At 48.4% G+C, this 17434-nt stretch overlaps 7 protein-coding genes across 7 annotated transcripts; 2 read left to right on the top strand and 5 right to left on the bottom strand.

Moving 5' to 3' along the window:
• Window positions 1-1095: 1095 nt before the first annotated feature.
• LTR64_001751 (uncharacterized protein) lies at window positions 1096-1811 on the top strand (the record flags this gene model as incomplete). The annotated part of the gene is made up of 3 exons (XM_064896130.1): window positions 1096-1167; window positions 1212-1355; window positions 1497-1811. 3 exons carry the CDS (start codon window positions 1096-1098, stop codon window positions 1809-1811), a joined length of 531 nt encoding a protein of 176 aa, XP_064758817.1.
• Window positions 1812-2968: 1157 nt separating this feature from the next.
• On the bottom strand, window positions 2969-3711 carry RPS20 (40S ribosomal protein S20; the record flags this gene model as incomplete). The annotated part of the gene is made up of 3 exons (XM_064896129.1): window positions 2969-3136; window positions 3407-3547; window positions 3667-3711. The coding sequence occupies 3 exons, from the start codon at window positions 3709-3711 to the stop codon at window positions 2969-2971; spliced, it is 354 nt and encodes a 117-aa protein (XP_064758816.1).
• Window positions 3712-4648: 937 nt separating this feature from the next.
• MSN5 (karyopherin) lies at window positions 4649-8410 on the bottom strand (the record flags this gene model as incomplete). The annotated part of the gene is made up of 2 exons (XM_064896128.1): window positions 4649-6069; window positions 6091-8410. The coding sequence occupies 2 exons, from the start codon at window positions 8408-8410 to the stop codon at window positions 4649-4651; spliced, it is 3741 nt and encodes a 1246-aa protein (XP_064758815.1).
• A 542-nt stretch (window positions 8411-8952) lies between these two features.
• On the bottom strand, window positions 8953-10920 carry LTR64_001748 (uncharacterized protein; the record flags this gene model as incomplete). Its single annotated transcript, XM_064896127.1, has 1 exon — window positions 8953-10920. One exon carries the CDS (start codon window positions 10918-10920, stop codon window positions 8953-8955), a length of 1968 nt encoding a protein of 655 aa, XP_064758814.1.
• Window positions 10921-12297: 1377 nt separating this feature from the next.
• On the top strand, window positions 12298-12897 carry LTR64_001747 (uncharacterized protein; the record flags this gene model as incomplete). Its single annotated transcript, XM_064896126.1, has 3 exons — window positions 12298-12336; window positions 12387-12653; window positions 12703-12897. The coding sequence occupies 3 exons, from the start codon at window positions 12298-12300 to the stop codon at window positions 12895-12897; spliced, it is 501 nt and encodes a 166-aa protein (XP_064758813.1).
• Window positions 12898-13436: 539 nt separating this feature from the next.
• LTR64_001746 (uncharacterized protein) lies at window positions 13437-14323 on the bottom strand (the record flags this gene model as incomplete). The annotated part of the gene is made up of 2 exons (XM_064896125.1): window positions 13437-13764; window positions 13929-14323. The coding sequence occupies 2 exons, from the start codon at window positions 14321-14323 to the stop codon at window positions 13437-13439; spliced, it is 723 nt and encodes a 240-aa protein (XP_064758812.1).
• A 1201-nt stretch (window positions 14324-15524) lies between these two features.
• On the bottom strand, window positions 15525-16877 carry IDP1 (Isocitrate dehydrogenase [NADP], mitochondrial precursor (Oxalosuccinate decarboxylase); the record flags this gene model as incomplete). Its single annotated transcript, XM_064896124.1, has 2 exons — window positions 15525-16510; window positions 16571-16877. 2 exons carry the CDS (start codon window positions 16875-16877, stop codon window positions 15525-15527), a joined length of 1293 nt encoding a protein of 430 aa, XP_064758811.1.
• Between the last annotated feature and the right edge of the window lie 557 nt (window positions 16878-17434).

Genomic DNA, 17434 nt, shown 5'->3' with positions numbered 1-17434 from the left:
GCGGTATCAAGTCTAAAAGACGATAGACATTCAGAACTCTGCCAACGTCGACCACGATGCGTAGGAGAAGGGTGCGTCGATTGAAAAGACACGAGCAGCCTCGTCTATTGTCGTTGTCACGGTATTGATCGATTGCCAAACAGGTGGCCACTTCACTAGAGCTCTCTGAAGGGATGGATAGCCTCGCCCAGCTAGACTGGGATGTATCACGCACTTCAGACTTATGACAGAAGCGGAAAACACTAAGAAAGGAATGATGGCTTGACTTTTTTTTAGCGTGCAGTTGGGATGTTATACGGATCGTATTTATATCATGTTATGTTGGCTTGATTGTCATCGGGACATGTGTTGTTATCATTCGTTATGCACTATGTATTACTCGTAGCGTGAAGATAGAGACAAATTATTTCTTGCCTCAACCATCCACCCCGTCAAGGTCACAGGACTTCCGATCGAGATGGTCACAACTAGTGTCTCTGTAGTTGTGGCTTGTGATTGTAGCTTATGAAGTACTTATTTTACGGAGTTCGGACGAGAATTTAAGCTCTACCGCTTCCTGTGCCAAGTCAAGGACTTTTGTCAGGTACAATCAACAGGATCCACTTGCTTCCATGCAAGCTATGGCTTCATCCACATGACTGCTTCATTCCTCAGCATTTAGCATTAGTGCCCAGACAGGTAATATAATCAACGATACGATTACGTCTCGTGTCCGCTTTGTGCTTTAGACCTTATTCGCTATGTTTTAGAGATCACTCAATCTAAGCCGCGAGGATGTGTCGCGACCTGGCGTCAACCGTGCAGGTCGCGATCTTTGACCACGGCCACAATGACCTGGAGACCCACGCGTGCCGACGCGTGCAATACATTACTTATCTTTCAATGTGACCGCCGAGCGACTGAGCCTAGCACTGGCAGGTCGCATTAGCGCGCATACGGGCCCATCAACTGTCCAGCGCCTATTGTCCGAACACAGCCTCGTGATCTGAGAGGCCCCTGCAGTGACCTACCAGCATTCTTTGTCTTTTACACTCTAATAGCTACTTACATGCTCTTATCTTTCAAGTTGGTGCGAGTGTTGGTGCAGAATTGATAATGTTGGTCGAATTGGAAGAGCAGCTGAAGGCAATTAAAAAAGCTGAAGAAACACGCAATTCGCTTGTTGAGGTACTTGAACGGAACACATGTCTTATCCAATCTAATGCAATCAGAGTTTGATCGCGAAAGTCAGAGAGCTTTATGTCGAAAGAGGCGAGCTACAGAGTAAGCTCGAACAAGCTGAGGATCTCCGCGACGTGTATCACGACAAGTTAAAGCACGCTCGCAATGATTTCAATGAATTGGAACGCAAGATGGTATACCTCGCTCTTCCAGTTTGAAACGACCTGCTAAATTGAACAGGCTGCAGACCCGTTTTGTTTAGCCCTCATCGATGCAGATAACACTCTGGTAGGTGAGCGATCCACAGCATGCCAAATCAATACTGACATGGCCAGTTCTGCGATGGATACATCAAGCGCGGAAGTCTCGGTGGACGAGAAGCTGCGATACATCTTACAGGGAATCTTACGAGACTGCTGAAAGCACAGGAAAACTTTCAGCCTCATTTGAAATTGATTGTGCGTCTGTATGCCAGCATGTCTAAGCTAGGCGAGGCCTACGTGAAGAGCAGTGTACTTGCGGATGTGTCAGTCTGGCAGGATTTTGTTCAAGCCTTCAACAAAGAGATACCACTTTGTGAGTTTATTGACGCGGGAAGTGACAGAGAATCTGCGGATACTAGGATCAAAGGTAACGACACTCTCGTGTAAGCGTTCTCAGCTCACTCTGCCCTTCAGAGACGTTCAACCTCTTTCGAAACAATGTGCATTGTAAGCATATCGTCCTTGCAGCATCTGGAGATAATGGTTACACGGGATTTTTGCGACAATTTGCCCCTGTAGCAGGTATATCCGAGACCATTACCTTGATCGAAGCTCGACCCTTTCCAGCACAACTCAGAGAGATTGCAAACGCCTTCCAAGTCGAAAACTCCCCGCAATGTTTCGAGCATCTGATCTAATATCAAATAAACCATCTCCTACACAACACAAGCTTAACTTAGTTGTGTCGACGAACGATTCTAACCCCCATGAGACCACCAGCAAGACTATGGCCGAGGTCGTCGCCAATACTCGGACACAAGCTCTCGCATCGGCGTTATCGATACCAGCTTCCAGTACGAATCGTGCCAAAGACAGGAAAGTTATACGTGTTTGTTTCAACGAGTCAAACCATCGCCTTGACCCGATCGTGCGCTACGACAAGCAGCTTATCTCCCAGCTGAGAGCGAAGAAATTGTGCGAGGCTTTCTTCCTCTCGAAATGTGACTTTGTGAGTTGCAAGTATGATCACAGTGGCAGTCTCAGTGAGGAAGAACTCAATACACTCCGGTACATTGCAAGACAGAACCCTTGCCAGTCAGCATATTGTCAGAAACCCTGCTGTGTGCATGGTCACGTTTGCCCATACGATCGAAAGTGCGCTTTTGGGAAGAATTGCAAGTTCCCAGTGGCAATGCACAATGTCGACATGAAGGTGGACAGTGGAAGAACTGTGGAGGTTCCAATTTGATTCCAACGACGTCGTGGGGATCGATATCTTTTGGTTGGCGAAGGGCCTGCTTCGGCCAAGTGCCAGGACATGATTGCAAGTTACATGGGGTTTAGTTTGAATATTCGGCACCTCGGATGGTTACCGTCGGTGCCTCGTGCAGTCAGGAGCGTTCACTCCTTCGTCTTCACACTGCAACCTGCTAGAGATATAAAGGATAGCAAGGTAAATGCGCACAAACCAACAAGGAAGTCTGGTTCGTTTGGAAACATAATGGAAATGTATGTTGCAGACAGTATTGGCTATGGCATTATCTTCTAGGTCCATCTGTCCATAGCTACTATCTAGCAATTTTCAAGCACCATATCGTAGCTCTTTATGCAGCAATAGTGACCTCAACCTCGACACCAGCCTCGATGTTGATGATGATCTGCTTGACGGCCTCGGTAGGAGCGTTCAGATCGATCAGTCTCTTGTGGATTCTCATCTCGTACATGTCCCATGTCTTTGAACCTTCACCGCAAGGAGTCTTTCGGGTGGTGACCTGTGAGATAGAGTGTTAGCATTCGTTCTCGCAAGCTGTGCGCTGTGTCGGTGTGTAGCAGAACCGGGATGAACGTGTATATGCAAACGTGCAGGTCTTATCCCTCCTCTTTCCTTCTGCACCAAAGCTCCTCCAACAGTTGTTTTGTCAAAGCTGCGCCTGACACATAACCAAATCAACCACAACACCCACAGCACAACACAGTAATCTCTTTCACTCAACCCCATCCATGCACCCGCAACCAAACATAAAAATCACTCTTCAACATACCTTCAACACCTTAGTAGGCAACCTAACCGGTCCCTTGACCGTCAAGTTCTTGGTCTTGGCACGCTCTAACAGTTCACTGCAGACTTTCTCGAGCGATGCGACCTTTCGGCTGGTGAGGGTGATTCGGATCTTGTGGGTTTTCTGTTGCGCGAGTGATCAGTAAATCTGTCCCATCATTTGTCCGTATTTCTCCATGCCGCGATCGCGGTATATAGGAAATTGTTATGCGCTAACAGCAATCTGTTTGCATGTGTACATACTGGACCTTCACCGAAATCCTTCTCTGGCTTCTGGAAATTAGACATTTTTGCGGTTTTGTGCGTTTGGAAGTGATTATTCGATTTTGAGGTCGATTTGCGTGGGCTTGAGTCTGTGTGTGTAGTTGCTTGGTCACCAATCACGACTTGAACGTTCAGTTCGGCAAAGTGATGAAAGGCTGGAGAGGGAGGAAAGAGTCGCTAGGTGGTGAGCGCAAGAGGGAAAAAGACGTGGGTTTGTGCCAAGCTTTGCGATTTAGGCATTCAGGCACGATTTTGCTGTCATGAGGCATCACATTGCAGGATGCATGTGCTACAATGTGTGTTCAACCACATCTTCAGGCTGGACTGGAGTCGAGTGGTTCTCAATTGTTTGAAGTCTGAGGTTATCAGGAGATAATGAAACACGTAGAATACATTCGTGCATCTTGCGTGCTAGCCATCTAAACTTTTGTACTCACTAAGCTCCAGTCTCGATGATATAGACATGCTAGGAACAGAACACCATCCTTGTGGTGTCCAATGCCAATATACACCAGCTCAACGCGCAAAATATTTGAGACAACTGCTCGAAGCACATGTGGACAGCAAAGGTCTGCTCGCCTCTAGCTCACGCCATAGCAACTCTCCAAGCCACCCAAGCAATATCCTTCGACCAAAATCAATCCTAACCACCACCCGCTTCACGTAGCGATGTTTCTGACTCTGTCTGCATACTGTCAGGAGACACAGCTGCCACAGTCTCACATCCAGAGGAGCGAAGTGATGATATTCTTCTGGTAGGACAAGGAGTATCTGCGGACTCGTGATTATCAGCAGGCATATCCTCCCACAGAAATTGCTCCGATATAGAACGTCTCTCTTGCTGCTCGATTGAGACACCTGACCCATGTCTTGGATCTTGTTCGGGTATCCTGGGCTGTCCACTTGGCCGTATATCTTGCAAGTGCTGTCCGAGATGATTCGGTCTCCTGTTCGTAGGTCCCTATCCAAACATATCAGCAACTCCTTCCAAGTCAACTCCATCTTTCAGGTTAGCTCTTTCTGCGTCCACAGCAGCTTGCATGCCCAGTAAGTTTCTTTGCTTGTACTTCTCGAGAAGACTGGATCTTTCCTGCTTGTTGTCAATTTTACCAAGCTCGCTCATACGCACACCTCTAACATTTTCTAGTAACTTCAATATAAGTGCTCGCATCGTGCGCTGTTTCCCTGCAAGTCCAAGCACAGCAAGCTGCATGCCAGTCCGGTCGACCTGAACGCGGTCGACGCCTGGAATGCTAAGTAAGACGTTCTGTGGAGTATCTGTCCAAGGAGGTCGATGGTGGGCAGGCTGTGTCTCCGTAGCAGCTATGTGTGCAGGCAACCCATACGATAGCCAAATCAGCGCAATCAATACAGCTAGATGTTGGTGATAGTCAGCAAAATAGCCATCATTCAGACTGTTGATCGCCGCTTTCAGCATCTCAGTGGAGATAAATTCTCGTACAGCTGCTGCATCCGATCCAGAGAGGTGGACTTCGGTAGAGAAAGCAGGCACAAACTTCTGCAATACGGGGATAATCGTCGAGGAAGTCTTAGTGTCTTTATAACCGATGCTGTGAGTGCAGAACATCAGAAGTGGCTCGAGGATAGTTCGGTTACCCAGCACGAAGTTACGAAAACTGGTGTCCGCCCTATTGACAACTCGTTTTGCAGTAGATAGCTTGACTTCGCGATTACCATCGATCCAAGATGTCACTATGTTGACGGCCTTCGTTGTCATTTGTCGTAGAACAGACTCGTCTCGCATCTCGTCACTCAAATCTCCATTCACTTGTTGCTGAGCTTCGCCAGCGGTCTTAGCATGAACCTTCTGCCACTCGGAAGTGCATTTGCGATCAATTTGCAGTGTCAATTCGGCTAGAACAGGTGTCAAAAAGTGTTGCATGTTGCTGGGTGGACATTCTTCAATGAGCTTTGGTAGCATGGAGAGTAGTTGACCAAAATGATGAGGGCTGAGAGGCGCTGAACTCGAAAGCAGTGCTGCGGATAGTGTGTCAGGTAACTCTGGTATGCCATAGAAATGTGATCCTAGTCTTCCCAAAGTGTGAATAATGCTGTAACAATTCTCTAGATTCGTGCGTATGCGACCTCGAACGGACGACGCAAAGCCTTCCAAGGTCATCTTGGTTGCCCTGACTTTGTGGTGAAATTCTTGCATTGACCCTCCTGAGATGCCAGACTGCCAGTAACGATCTCGCATAAGTCTTTGCATAATGCTTCGCTGGTCTGGTGACAGATTAGGCCACGCAGCAGGGTCGTGCAGTTGGTGATTATAGCTCGCAAGACGGAGCACACCTTGGATTATGGGTCTCAATAGAGGGGCCCAGACTTCGCACACGATATCGTGCAAGTCCTCAGGAGCATCTAGACGATCAGTAGACATACTGAGGAGAACTCTAGTTTCCCGCAATGGTAGTGGTGAAGCGCCATCTTTCATGGCTCGTTGGATTTGCTGTCCTTCTTCGTCAAGGGTTACTGTTGTCCAATCATGCAGATTCTTCGCATTGACCCTAGTCATAAACGGTCCCACTCTGTCGAATGCTTGGGCTCTTATGAATGATTCGAAGGTTGACATTGCAGCTTCTTGTTGGCTCCATGCTGAAATCAACGGGTTTACAAAGCTTCGTAGTCGTTCTAAACGTATATTTCTGTCAACACCACTTGCATGCTCGACGAGCAACATCAAGATTGCTTTAAGGTCAATCTGGAACTTCTGATCCAGATTGCTATTCATGATCTGTCCTAGGTTGTTCTCAAGCTGATCGTAGAAGGTGATGAAATACGTCGCATGGTCCGAGCACAATCTGCGCAGCTCTTGGATAGCATATTGATGTAATTCTGCATAGGAGTCTGCTAAGATAGGATTGTTCGTTTGTGGTGTATCCAGGGACGATAAAATATGTTGCAACACACTGAAAGCGAACTCAGTATCCATCTTAAGCAGCTTGCTTGATGCCTCTACAGCAGTCTTGATTTGTCGCAATGTTGTGCCGGGGTCACGAAACTTGTAACGTGAAAGCATGTTCGTGGCCCATTGCTTGCATTGTTGCAACAATTGATCTCGTAGTTGTCGGTCTTCCTGCTTCTCCTCATTCACTCGAGTCGAATTGAATTTGAAGATGCCCTTGAAGTTGGCATCAATAACAGACAGCAATGCATCAGTCCGAAGCATACTGATCGACAATCTCTGATATTGGTTTAATTCCTCGGTTCGGTCTGCTGCAATCACTTCACCCAGACCAGCATCGACTGATGAAAGCACGAAACCCAACGCATCCTGTAAATAAGCTGCGCTGATGCTCTCAATGACTGCAGAACATAAACGACGATAGTTGAGGTAAAACCCTTGTTTTTCTGGATACAGCTCAATTTCCTCGTTCACAAACTGAACGGCGGGCTCGTCTTCTGGTAACATATCATATGCAATGATTCTTCGCATCGCAACCTGCAGTATCGGTTGTATGCAGGGTTCCAGAGCCGACGACCTAGATCGATTAGTCCAGGCTTCGAGCAGTCTGTGCCAGGCGTGAATGGCTGCGATCGAGACTAACAGACTATCGTGCTCAGCCACAGCGACAAGCAACGTCAAGTAGGGAACGAGGTCGACGTCCTCTGGAGGGCTCATGCTTGCGAGACCTGTCGCAAGGTGGTACATTAGCTCCCCAAGCTTCTTTGATATAGCATAACGTGGATCAAACGACTCATCCGGGCCGACAATCGCAGTCTTGTACACCTGCTCCAACACACCGACGCTAGCAGGGAGGCAGAGTGGATGTACGAGTGCTTGAACCTCAACAGCTTCGAGACTCTTGCGGCTATAGAATGCGAGAAGCGTATCGATAGCTGCAAGACGGATGTGTGTGTCTGGGTGCGTCATAGCCTCGCAGACGGCCGACATAGCATTAGCAGAGACAATAGCAGGAGACATGATCCAGGAGAAAACTGAACGGAGAGTCACAAGCACAGCACCACACAGCCGCTGTGACTCTTTAGTAGCCGTCCTCCTCGATAGTAATGCTTGTAAGAAAGAGGATATCCTGGTTGTCCAGCCTTCCGCCCCACAACGCATGTGATGTTTTGTGTCGCCAATCACTAGTCCACCTGCATAATTCGCTGGAGAGGTAAAGATCTCTACCACAGCATTGTTGAGGTCGCGATCTCGCAGAATAGCCGTTGGGTCTTCTCGAACAAAAACATCTTCTGACAAGTTCTCCAGAACATGCAGGACGAACTCTTTGGAAACATCCGATTGTAGCCACAGCTGTTGGAGGATCTCATCCAGGTCAAACCAATCTAGTGCCCAGGACCGCTTCGCCAGTTCGACCCAGAGGGCTGCTATCTTGTTGCGTATAAATGGTTGAGGAGTGCTATCGATCGTCAAGCTCAGCCGAAGGATAAGGTCTCGCAAGTTTGCGCTGCCTTGCTCGTTCAAGGCAAAAGATTGTCGCTTGATCACATGCTCGAGAACATCAAGGCCAAAGTATCGAACAACTGGCTGCTGAGAGTTGTCGTTGGCAAGAATAAAGCCAGTTTCTGCAATACCATCCTGATCCTTGAGGCTCTCCAAGTACGCTGTAGCCGAATGGCGATGATCGTTCTTTGAGGCAGGGTTGTGTATTACGTCGAGTGCTTGTATGACCGTCGATAGATCGAGCTTCGAACCGCTTGAGCCGTTATGTCCGTCAGCGCCATTAAGCAATGCCATCCCAATAAATGTCTGTCGGAGAGGAAACAATGATAGTGCGGACAATGGATGTAGAATTGTCTAAGTCAACTTCGCAAAACCATCATCGATCACATGAGCTTGTCACTAGTGGTTGCTATACTAGTGACGAGCAGATTCAATAATCTATTGTGGATTTGACGCGTCCGTTGTAGATGATCGCGTGCCTAACAAAAAGGCGGCAACAGCAAACAGCAGGCAGCAAGCTGGCGAAGGCTGGAAGTTCAACGCTTGCTTCAAGACACAAACAACAGTCGTAACGCCTGCACGTTCCTTCCCATCCGTTGAAGTAACGGAGATCCAATATTCGACCAGCGAAATGTCGTTTGGTATTGAGCTTCCCACAAGCTAAATATCTAGTGGTTGCTACTGGACTATATCACGTGCATCGGACGAGTAACATTGTGATACCAATTTCGGAGTGGATATGGGCGCTAATCAAGGTAACGCTAAAAGCAACTTCAACGAGATAGCATAGAAGCGAATATTGTAGACATTCGTGTCAATCCTAGTCCTGGTATTCTTCAAGACTGTGGCAACGGCCCCATGCCACGACCAACTTTCTTTGCTCGTGCATCTCTACGGCTGTTTGCGCCACCTCGACCTCGACCCTGCTCCTTACGCTTTCTAGCTTGTTGAATCGCAGCCTCGCCCGAAGGACCTGCTGTGCTTCCACCCCCACGACCTCGATCACCTCCAAAATTTCGATGACCGCGTATACCTGCTTGACCCATCCTTCTACTGTCGTTCGACCTTTCTGGGCCGCTTTCAGTCTCTGAGTTTTCGGCCGAAAGATTTGCCTGCCACTTCGTACTCTGGAGAGCTCTCTGCTGGCCAGAGAAAGCACGAGCGGTCGAGTACTTGTCCTGTAGACTGTCCTGCAACTTCTTGTCCTTATTGAGCATGATCGCCCAGCCCTCGATTTGTTCATCACTCATGCCTGTTTCTCGCTTGAGTTGTTGCCGAATGTTCGAGGCTCGTGTCTTACTGTCCCTTGCGAAGAGTGTAGGTGTCTCCTTCCAAGTTTTGTAGAGAACACCTTCGTTAACATCTGTTTGAGGTGGGCGTCGCTCGTCAGTGTCGACGGTATTGTCTACAGCACCACCAACATCCGCTATGTCGTATGTATCATCGCGCTCGTCGTCGTCTGAGTCGAACGTGGCCAGAGCAGACAGAATAGCAGCTTTGGAATTTGCATGCTGATCAGATGTCTCGACCTCATTCCCAATTTCCTTTTTGCCCCTTCTTAGTTGGTTCGAAGATATTCGAAGTCTGGCGAAGTCATCGTTGTCGAAGGCATTCCTTGTTTCAGATATATTGTCTGGGGTCGATCTTGGTTCGAGGTCCACAGGGTTAACTTGCGAGTGGTAATCAGCTTCGGGCAGGTTCTGATCCTGAAGCTCTAAGGGCAAGTTTTCTGGCTCGAGAAGTGCTGCAACGACTTTCTCAGCGTCATCTGCATAAGCATCGAGAGCTTTCAAAATGTACGTAGTGCTGAGATCGGGGAAAAGTTCGTGTACTTGTGAGACTTTTGCTGCTCGATGCATATGCATACTAGTGTCTTCTTGAGCCCGCTCCTTACCCTTCCGCCGATCCTTCCTGACTGGTGGTGGATGGAGGTGAAGCATTGCCAGCCGGTAAGCATTGAGCTGGTCAATTAGCGCTTGGCGTCGGATAGCGTTATCTGCATCAGATACGAAGTGCTTGAGAAACGATGTCGAACATAACAGGCTCGAGAGCACGGTGGGAGAGTCGGGGTTCAATTTCTGGAGACGCTCACTTTCCGATTTCATATGGTAAATGTTGTCCGTCAGTATGGTTACGTGCTTTGTCTGAAGCAGGGCCAAGAAGGAATAGAAGACGTTTTCAGTCACGGCCATACGGACTTCTGCCGAGCCTGCATGGTAGATCTCTGATAGCATATCAAGATAATCCGCTCCTGCTGCTGTTATGGTAGCTACCAATGGTAGAGACTTGGTCAGTGTAGAAACCATTTTGAGCCAAGATAATTGTTCTTGGGCTGTACTTGCTTCGGCCACCTTATTCTTTGCAGCTTCGACTGCCTTCCTGGTCCTCTTTTGTTTGGATACCCAGAGTGATTGGATTAACTTGCTCCAGCTTTCCGTACCTCCATACACCGTGCTTCCTTGGCCCAGCAGTTCGAAGATGACAAGTGCAGACAGTTGCTCATTGCTGCTAGTCAGCAATCTCTTCACTAGCCGGAAGCAGTCTTTGCGCAAGTGTACCTCTTTAGCGTTCCTAGTGGATTTAAAAGAGGCATTTTGGGTCAAATAGGAAAGTAGAAAAGTCGTGCCCAGGGCCTGTGGCTGAGCTTTCGAGAATCGACTGTCGGAGAGACCCAGTCTCAACTCGACGCTGTTGATCCAGAGATCCAGGCAAGCCTCCCATTCCTCTGGTGGTATCTGGTTTTGAATTTGTGCGGAAGGGTAGGCAAGAATAGGTGGGAGCTGAAAGTCAGAACTATCGGCCATCGTGTACGTAATAAGTCCCAAAGGAGATCAACGCGCAAAAAGCAGATATGTTTGCGAACGGTCACGATATGGAATGCTTCACAATGTTCAGATGTGTTTACCGTTCAGCGTTCAACGTCTTTGAATGATGACTTTATTTTGTGAGTGATCCTTGGCTATGGACAACTGACCGTATACGTTCGGCGGTTCCGATTTCATTTCGGCAACTTCATGGACATGACTCACCTTATGTTTTTCGTAAATAACGACGTGGTTCAAAGAAACCAAAAACATGTCGTTGCAAAAGGTGATAATTCAGGGATGATTGCGACCACAACTAGGCAAACATACTATCACAATCGAGTCTGCGAAGGCATTCGTCTTGTGTTTGTTTAGCTAATGTAGCTTGGTTGTGGACGACAGCAATACTAGTGACATACATGGCAGGAATACGCCAGGTTTCTTAAGCATCCCAAACTGACTACCATTCTCGTACTGTTTTGTTGCACAGAATGTCTACATACGCAATCCACCTTTCGATGTCTATGTATGCCACAAGGATTCTAACAGGGGATATAAGTTCTGCTTCGAATACTGGCAGCGCTTGTGGCTTGAATGGTCATTAGGCCAGCGAGAGCTTCGCTTCGCAAAACCGGAACTACGAATAAGTGGGACGCGCAACAACAATGACAGCATGTGCATTGGCAACACGTGGCAGAGAGGAGATTTTGCGCAAGCTGCTACTGGACACCGTGAGCAAGTCCTCTTGTAAGACACGAGAGAATATCACATAAAAAAATGAATGTGTAATCACACATAAAACCTCGTTCTTGTACCGAAAAGGTCGATGTGATCGGAGTCATGAGGTGAGTTCGATGACACAAAGGTTCGCCAGGATCGACGCTGGAGACAATTCAAATGCATTAGGTTGTTGCTTGGAAGCGGCTGCGTAGACTCTTATTGGACGAAAGGAGGCTGTTGGTGGTTAGCGGATGCAGATGGGAACCTAATTCTGGGCCATCCTCAAAGTCAGGGATGACGTAGCCCTGAGCAACGGCTGTTTTACGCCTAGCACACTGAATTTGCTCTTTGGTTCAAGTTTTCCGAAGCTGCACAGCTGCCTCAGCTTCCGACGCTTCCATTGCGCACCACTAGGATTAAACCTTCCCACAAAACAAGACGTAGTCGCCCTTGCCACGAGCCGCCAGACGTCACTTTCCGCGGTTGCTCTTCTTAAATCATCTGCCTGTTGAGCTCTCCCATATCATCTTTGCATTTGTATACCATCGAACTTTGGACTACCAGTTCTACCGCTGCAGCCTCAGTTCCGTATTCTACCACCACTTTGTAGCTTAGGCAGCATTCTCATTCGAGCATCTCAAACTCACCGCAATCACAATGGCACAAATGGTTCAGCTCGGCCTCAGGGTCGTACAGGTGAGCAGCTCGACTTCGTGGCCATAATGACTCTACTGACAGCTGTGCAGTTTCTCCTCACGCTGATCATCATGTCCTTGGTCGGCAACATGATCGCTGAAGCGTTCGGTGGGAACCCATCGATTATCAACTACGACATGTTCGTCGCAGTCTTTTCGATGCTTACCTTGTTCTACGCCATTCTCATTTGCTTTCGAGAATCCCTCACTTTCCACCGATTGGTTCCTGCTTCTTTGGATTTGCTCAATGCACTCTTCTTCTTTTGTGCTGCGGTCGCTATGGCTGCTGAGCTCAGAGTGCACTCCTGCTCAAACTCGGTAAGGCTTCACGGCAGCTAGTAAAGGATTCGGGCTAACAGAATTGCAGGACTACACCGAGAACAACCACATCACAAATGGATCGCGCAACACTGCAGGACGATGCCGAGAAGCACAAGCTACCACTGCTTTCCTCTGGTTCAACTGGGCTCTTTACATGGTCGCTCTGGTGCTGTCTCTGACATCTTCTGGCGGTGTCAACCTCAGAGGTCCGCGCCGAGGTCCACAGATGCGACAGGTTTAGAAGACCAATCCTGATGAGGCACAGACGGAGTCAGATCAACAAACCAACCAAGAAAATAGCAAAACTGAAAGGCCTACCCCACACGGCCTGTGTGATATACCCTGGGATGAGCAAAGTGGTCATTGGACATTGGATGGTGATACTATCATATCTCGCCCACATCTTTAATGCATCAGTGATGAAGGATAGCTTTGGAAAGCTAACGCAGGAGTTTACAGCATCAGCAATGGTGTTTGATATGACTTTGATGTTATTGAGGCGCTTGCTTCGAATATGATACCTCAGCTGCAACAAGCACAGTATTTAGAGATAATACAATTAATGTGTATACTATCATGATTGATGTTGTCCGTGAGCATTCCGCTCGATACTCAACACGTTCAACAGAAGCACACAAGCTCTATTACACATACAGGGCTAATCCAATCTTCGTTGTAGTACGAGTGTGAAGTCAGGCGAGCGTCCATAGATCCTAAGCCAAGGCAGCTACCAATCATTCCATGTAATGTATGTACAGTCTCTCTGTTCTCAACTACTCGTTATAAAACCGTGTCCACCCCAACTCCATTCCACCTCCACCCCTTCCCTTTGCCTGTCTTCTTCGCATCCTCCCTCCCCACCAACCAAACCTCATCAACACTCCACCCCGCCCCCATGGCCGCCCACCCCTTCCTAATCTCCTCCCACGAAATCCTCTTCCACTCCTGCACCACATCCCCATCAATCTTCCTCGCTGCATTGGCCGCCCCTGTTATCTTCAGCATGATTGTGAGATCCCAGTCTCGGACTTCAGAGTCCACGACCGGTTGATCTCGAAACCCAAGCTCGTAGATCTTGATTTGTTTTTGACGAGGTTGAGGACCCGTCCTAGATGTTGAAGAGAGGAGGCGGTGACTGTTGCTATTTCCGCAATGAGGTGTTTGGGAGTGCCGGACCATTTGAGTTGTTCGACGTAGTCGAGTTGAGATGTGATTTGGGAGGTAAGGGATTTGAGTTCTTCGTCGAGGAGGCTTGACCATTGAGCACCTCACTGAGCTGGAGAGGGCCAGGAATTGGGTTGGTGGAGTTTGGATTCGATGAAGTTGGCGAGGAGGATGGTGTATTCGGCGAAGTTTTGGAGTTGAAATGGGGTGGTAGAATTGTCGGGCGTTGACTGGGACTTGATCTTGTAGTCGGCGGAAGAGGAAGAGGAAGCTGCTAGTCGGGAGTACGGCTTGTAAGGAGTGGACGAGGCGGGCGCCGGTGTACCTGGGACTTTGTAAGCTCGAAGGAAGGCGTTTAGCCCGCCTTCTGTTCCGGGTGAAGGTGGAGCTCGTGGTGTCGATAATGATGATGGTTCTCGGAGGACGTCCTTTGTTGGGCGTGGCTTCAGCCGCCAGAGTTGTTTGCTGAGGATCTCATCGTGTGCACGATTCAGCTCTTTCATCTTTGCCAGTCCGGATGGTGTTTCAGAGCTAGGTTGCGATATGCCTTTTTGACATCCTGTTCGGTGCACTCGCCTTGTCGAAGGCCAAGAACTGCGAAGGGGTCCATGATGTGTATTCTGCTTGCATTAAGTTATCATGCTCTCCAGGATGTTTGCACGCTCTTATCAGAAAGGCTAGGTAACAAAGCAGGAACATAGGACAATTAGCCACAGCGCCTTTATTCGGATCTCGTCGTCGCCAATCAGGAGGGGCTGCATCATACTGGACAATAATACAGTGCCGGTGGGTGGTTATGCAACTCCGCTTTGCAACAAAGGAGGCATGACCGCTGTTCTGTAAATTCGAGTAAGACGTCGACCTAGCTGCAACATCGACATCGTCAAGTCCACACCGATGGGCCTCGTTTGTCTTATTGAGTTATGCTGCGACGGTCCGAACGGACTCATCAATCCGTGAAAGTTAAGGTTCGGGTAGAAGAGCCAGAACATCGTTGCTCGAACTGGGTGTGACCAAAGGAGCAATTTGAATGAAAATCGAGAAGTGGTCCCGAAGAAGACATGGCAGACACATGGTATGTCATTCACCGCGGCCACGTCCCTCACGACTCCACCGGTCTCTGCTCTTAGTCGGACATGACTTTTGTCGAACCAGGAAAGTGTTCGTATATATAGATAGAACCTCAATTTAGCCTCATCATCGTGCCTCTTGCTTCTTCGTTCCACGAATCAGTAGCTCAGTGGTAGAGCATCACCAGATGGATAAACCCTCACTAGAGGGCGTCCCAGATCTAGTAGAGCTTGTGCTAGTATCGCAAAATGATCACATAGATCATTATATATTGGTGAAGGACGTCTGTTCGAGTCGGACCTGACTCGTTTTCGTTTTTAGTCATGCCTTCAAGTTCATACTGGCGCTACTTCCGACGTGGCGTGCAGGTGTGGTATAGAATGTGCAAAACAGCAGAGTAGCGGAGACAGGATTGATCCAAGAAGTTTGGAGAAGAAAGGAAATTTATTGTCCTGCTTTGTACATGGGTATCCAGAGCTTAACATGATTGCAAGCTCCTTAACAGTGCGCCAACCGATGCAGTGTCCCGAAATCAGGCTCTGTAAGCAATCATTTATCATGTCACATGCTTGTATGAGCTAGGACGAAACCTTGTCGACCTGTACATGATGAATTCTGGCAATGAGTGTTCGTCTATTGTGTTCCAGCAACCTTGCCGAGACCCTCAGCCTCCAAGTTCTTCTTGAATCTCTTTTCAATTGCCTCCATAAACTGGCCAGTTGTGACCCAAGCTTCTCGGTTCTTCTTGCCGCACGACAGAGCAAGATCCTTGGTCATGATTTTGTCTTCATCGACTGTCTGGATGACGGCCTTTTCGAGGTTCTCAGCCCAAGTGACCAATTCTGGCGTCTCGTCAAGCTGACCTCGCTTTACTAGTCCTCTCGTCCAGGCAAATATCGAGGCGATAGGATTCGTGCTCGTCTCTCGTCCCTTCTGATGTTCTCTGTAATGTCGGGTCACTGTGCCGTGAGCAGCCTCGGACTCATATGTGAGGCCATCTGGTGTGATCAACTGAGACGTCATGAGGCCAAGCGAACCGAAACCCTGTGCAATGATGTCTGATTGCACGTCTCCATCATAGTTCTTCATGGCGATGACAAAGCCACCATCTGACTTGAGCATTTGTGCGACCATATCGTCAATTAGTCTGTGCTCATACCAGATCTTCTTCTCCTCGAATTGACTCTTGTATTCTTTTTCGTAAATCTCCTGGAAGATGTCCTTGAAGCGACCATCGTAGGCCTTCAAAATGGTGTTCTTGGTCGACATGTACAGTGGATAGCCGCGATCGATCGCATACTTGAAGGAGGCGTGTGCGAAGCCTCGGATACTGTCGGTTGTGTTGTATTGTGTCTGTGCTACGCCACCGTTCTCGTTGAAGTTGTAGACCTCGACGACTTCTGGCTTGCCGCCTTTTGGGGTGAAAATCATCTCGAGTTTGCCTTCTTCGTTGATGGTTCGATCCTTCGCTCTGTACTGGTCACCAAAGGCATGTCTGCCGATGATGATAGGCTCTTTCCAGCCGGGGACAAGTCGAGGAATCGTAGGAATGACAATCGGTTCACGGAAGACAGTACCTCCTAGAATGTTTCTTATTGTGCCGTTGGGAGATAGCCACACTATCAGGAAACTCGATTAGCATAAATCTTCCTGTAAACTTAGCAGAGTGTATACCATACTCTTCTTCAACTTGAACTCCTCCACTCGCTGCTCGTCAGGTGTGATGGTAGCACATTTTACACCAACACTATATTTTATGATAGCCTCGGCCGCCTCAACAGTGACCTTGTCATCAGTCTCGTCACGATATGGCAGACCCAGGTCATAGTACTTCAGGTCGATGTCGAGGTAAGGATGGATGAACTTGTCCTTGATGTCTTGCCATATTATCCTTGTCATCTCATCGCCATCCAGCTCAACGACAGGATTCTTTACCTTGATCTTACCAGCGGAACTAATATTCCTTGACTGTGATACCGAGCCCATCTTTGCTGTTTCTGCTGCAAGTCTCTGTCTAGCTTGGGAGGAAGATGACATGGTCAAGTAGGTTCGCGAGGATGTGAGAGATGTATATCTGGAAGTGGTCGGCCTTGAAACTGGTACGCCGGCTCGTTGTGTGATGGACACGAGTGTTCTAGAGAGTGGATTCATGTTCGAAGCAAAAGAGGCTGTGAGAGCAAAGAAAGCTCTCCAGCAGGTAAAATCAGTCAGTCTCGGTCAACTTCCTGGAGAGACACAGCAACAAATCATGCAAGAAGGAGGGACAATGCGATACGGAGTATTCCTGTAGCGAGTATTGCCGAGGGTATTCAAGAGCGCAGAAATTTTTGGGAGATAGCTCTTCACACTCTTCATTTGGAGGATCTCGGTGCGACGTCGGCCAGGCAATTTACCTCTATTTCATGCTGTTACATCTGAAATGCGTGGAGAGCAAACGGATGGCTCCGTGTTTGTGGGCAGTTGGAGCTCATGCGAAAGACGCAATGTGCAGCTTCGAGATGCCGCGTGGGGCAGAGCGAGCTTTGAGCTCCAAACTCGAGTGG

This window comes from Lithohypha guttulata (assembly GCF_036872675.1).
Source record: "Lithohypha guttulata strain CCFEE 5908 chromosome Unknown scaffold_1, whole genome shotgun sequence".
Classification (NCBI taxonomy): domain Eukaryota; kingdom Fungi; phylum Ascomycota; class Eurotiomycetes; order Chaetothyriales; family Trichomeriaceae; genus Lithohypha; species Lithohypha guttulata.
Note: the sequence above shows the minus strand (reverse complement) of the source record. Positions and strands in the feature narration are given on the sequence as shown.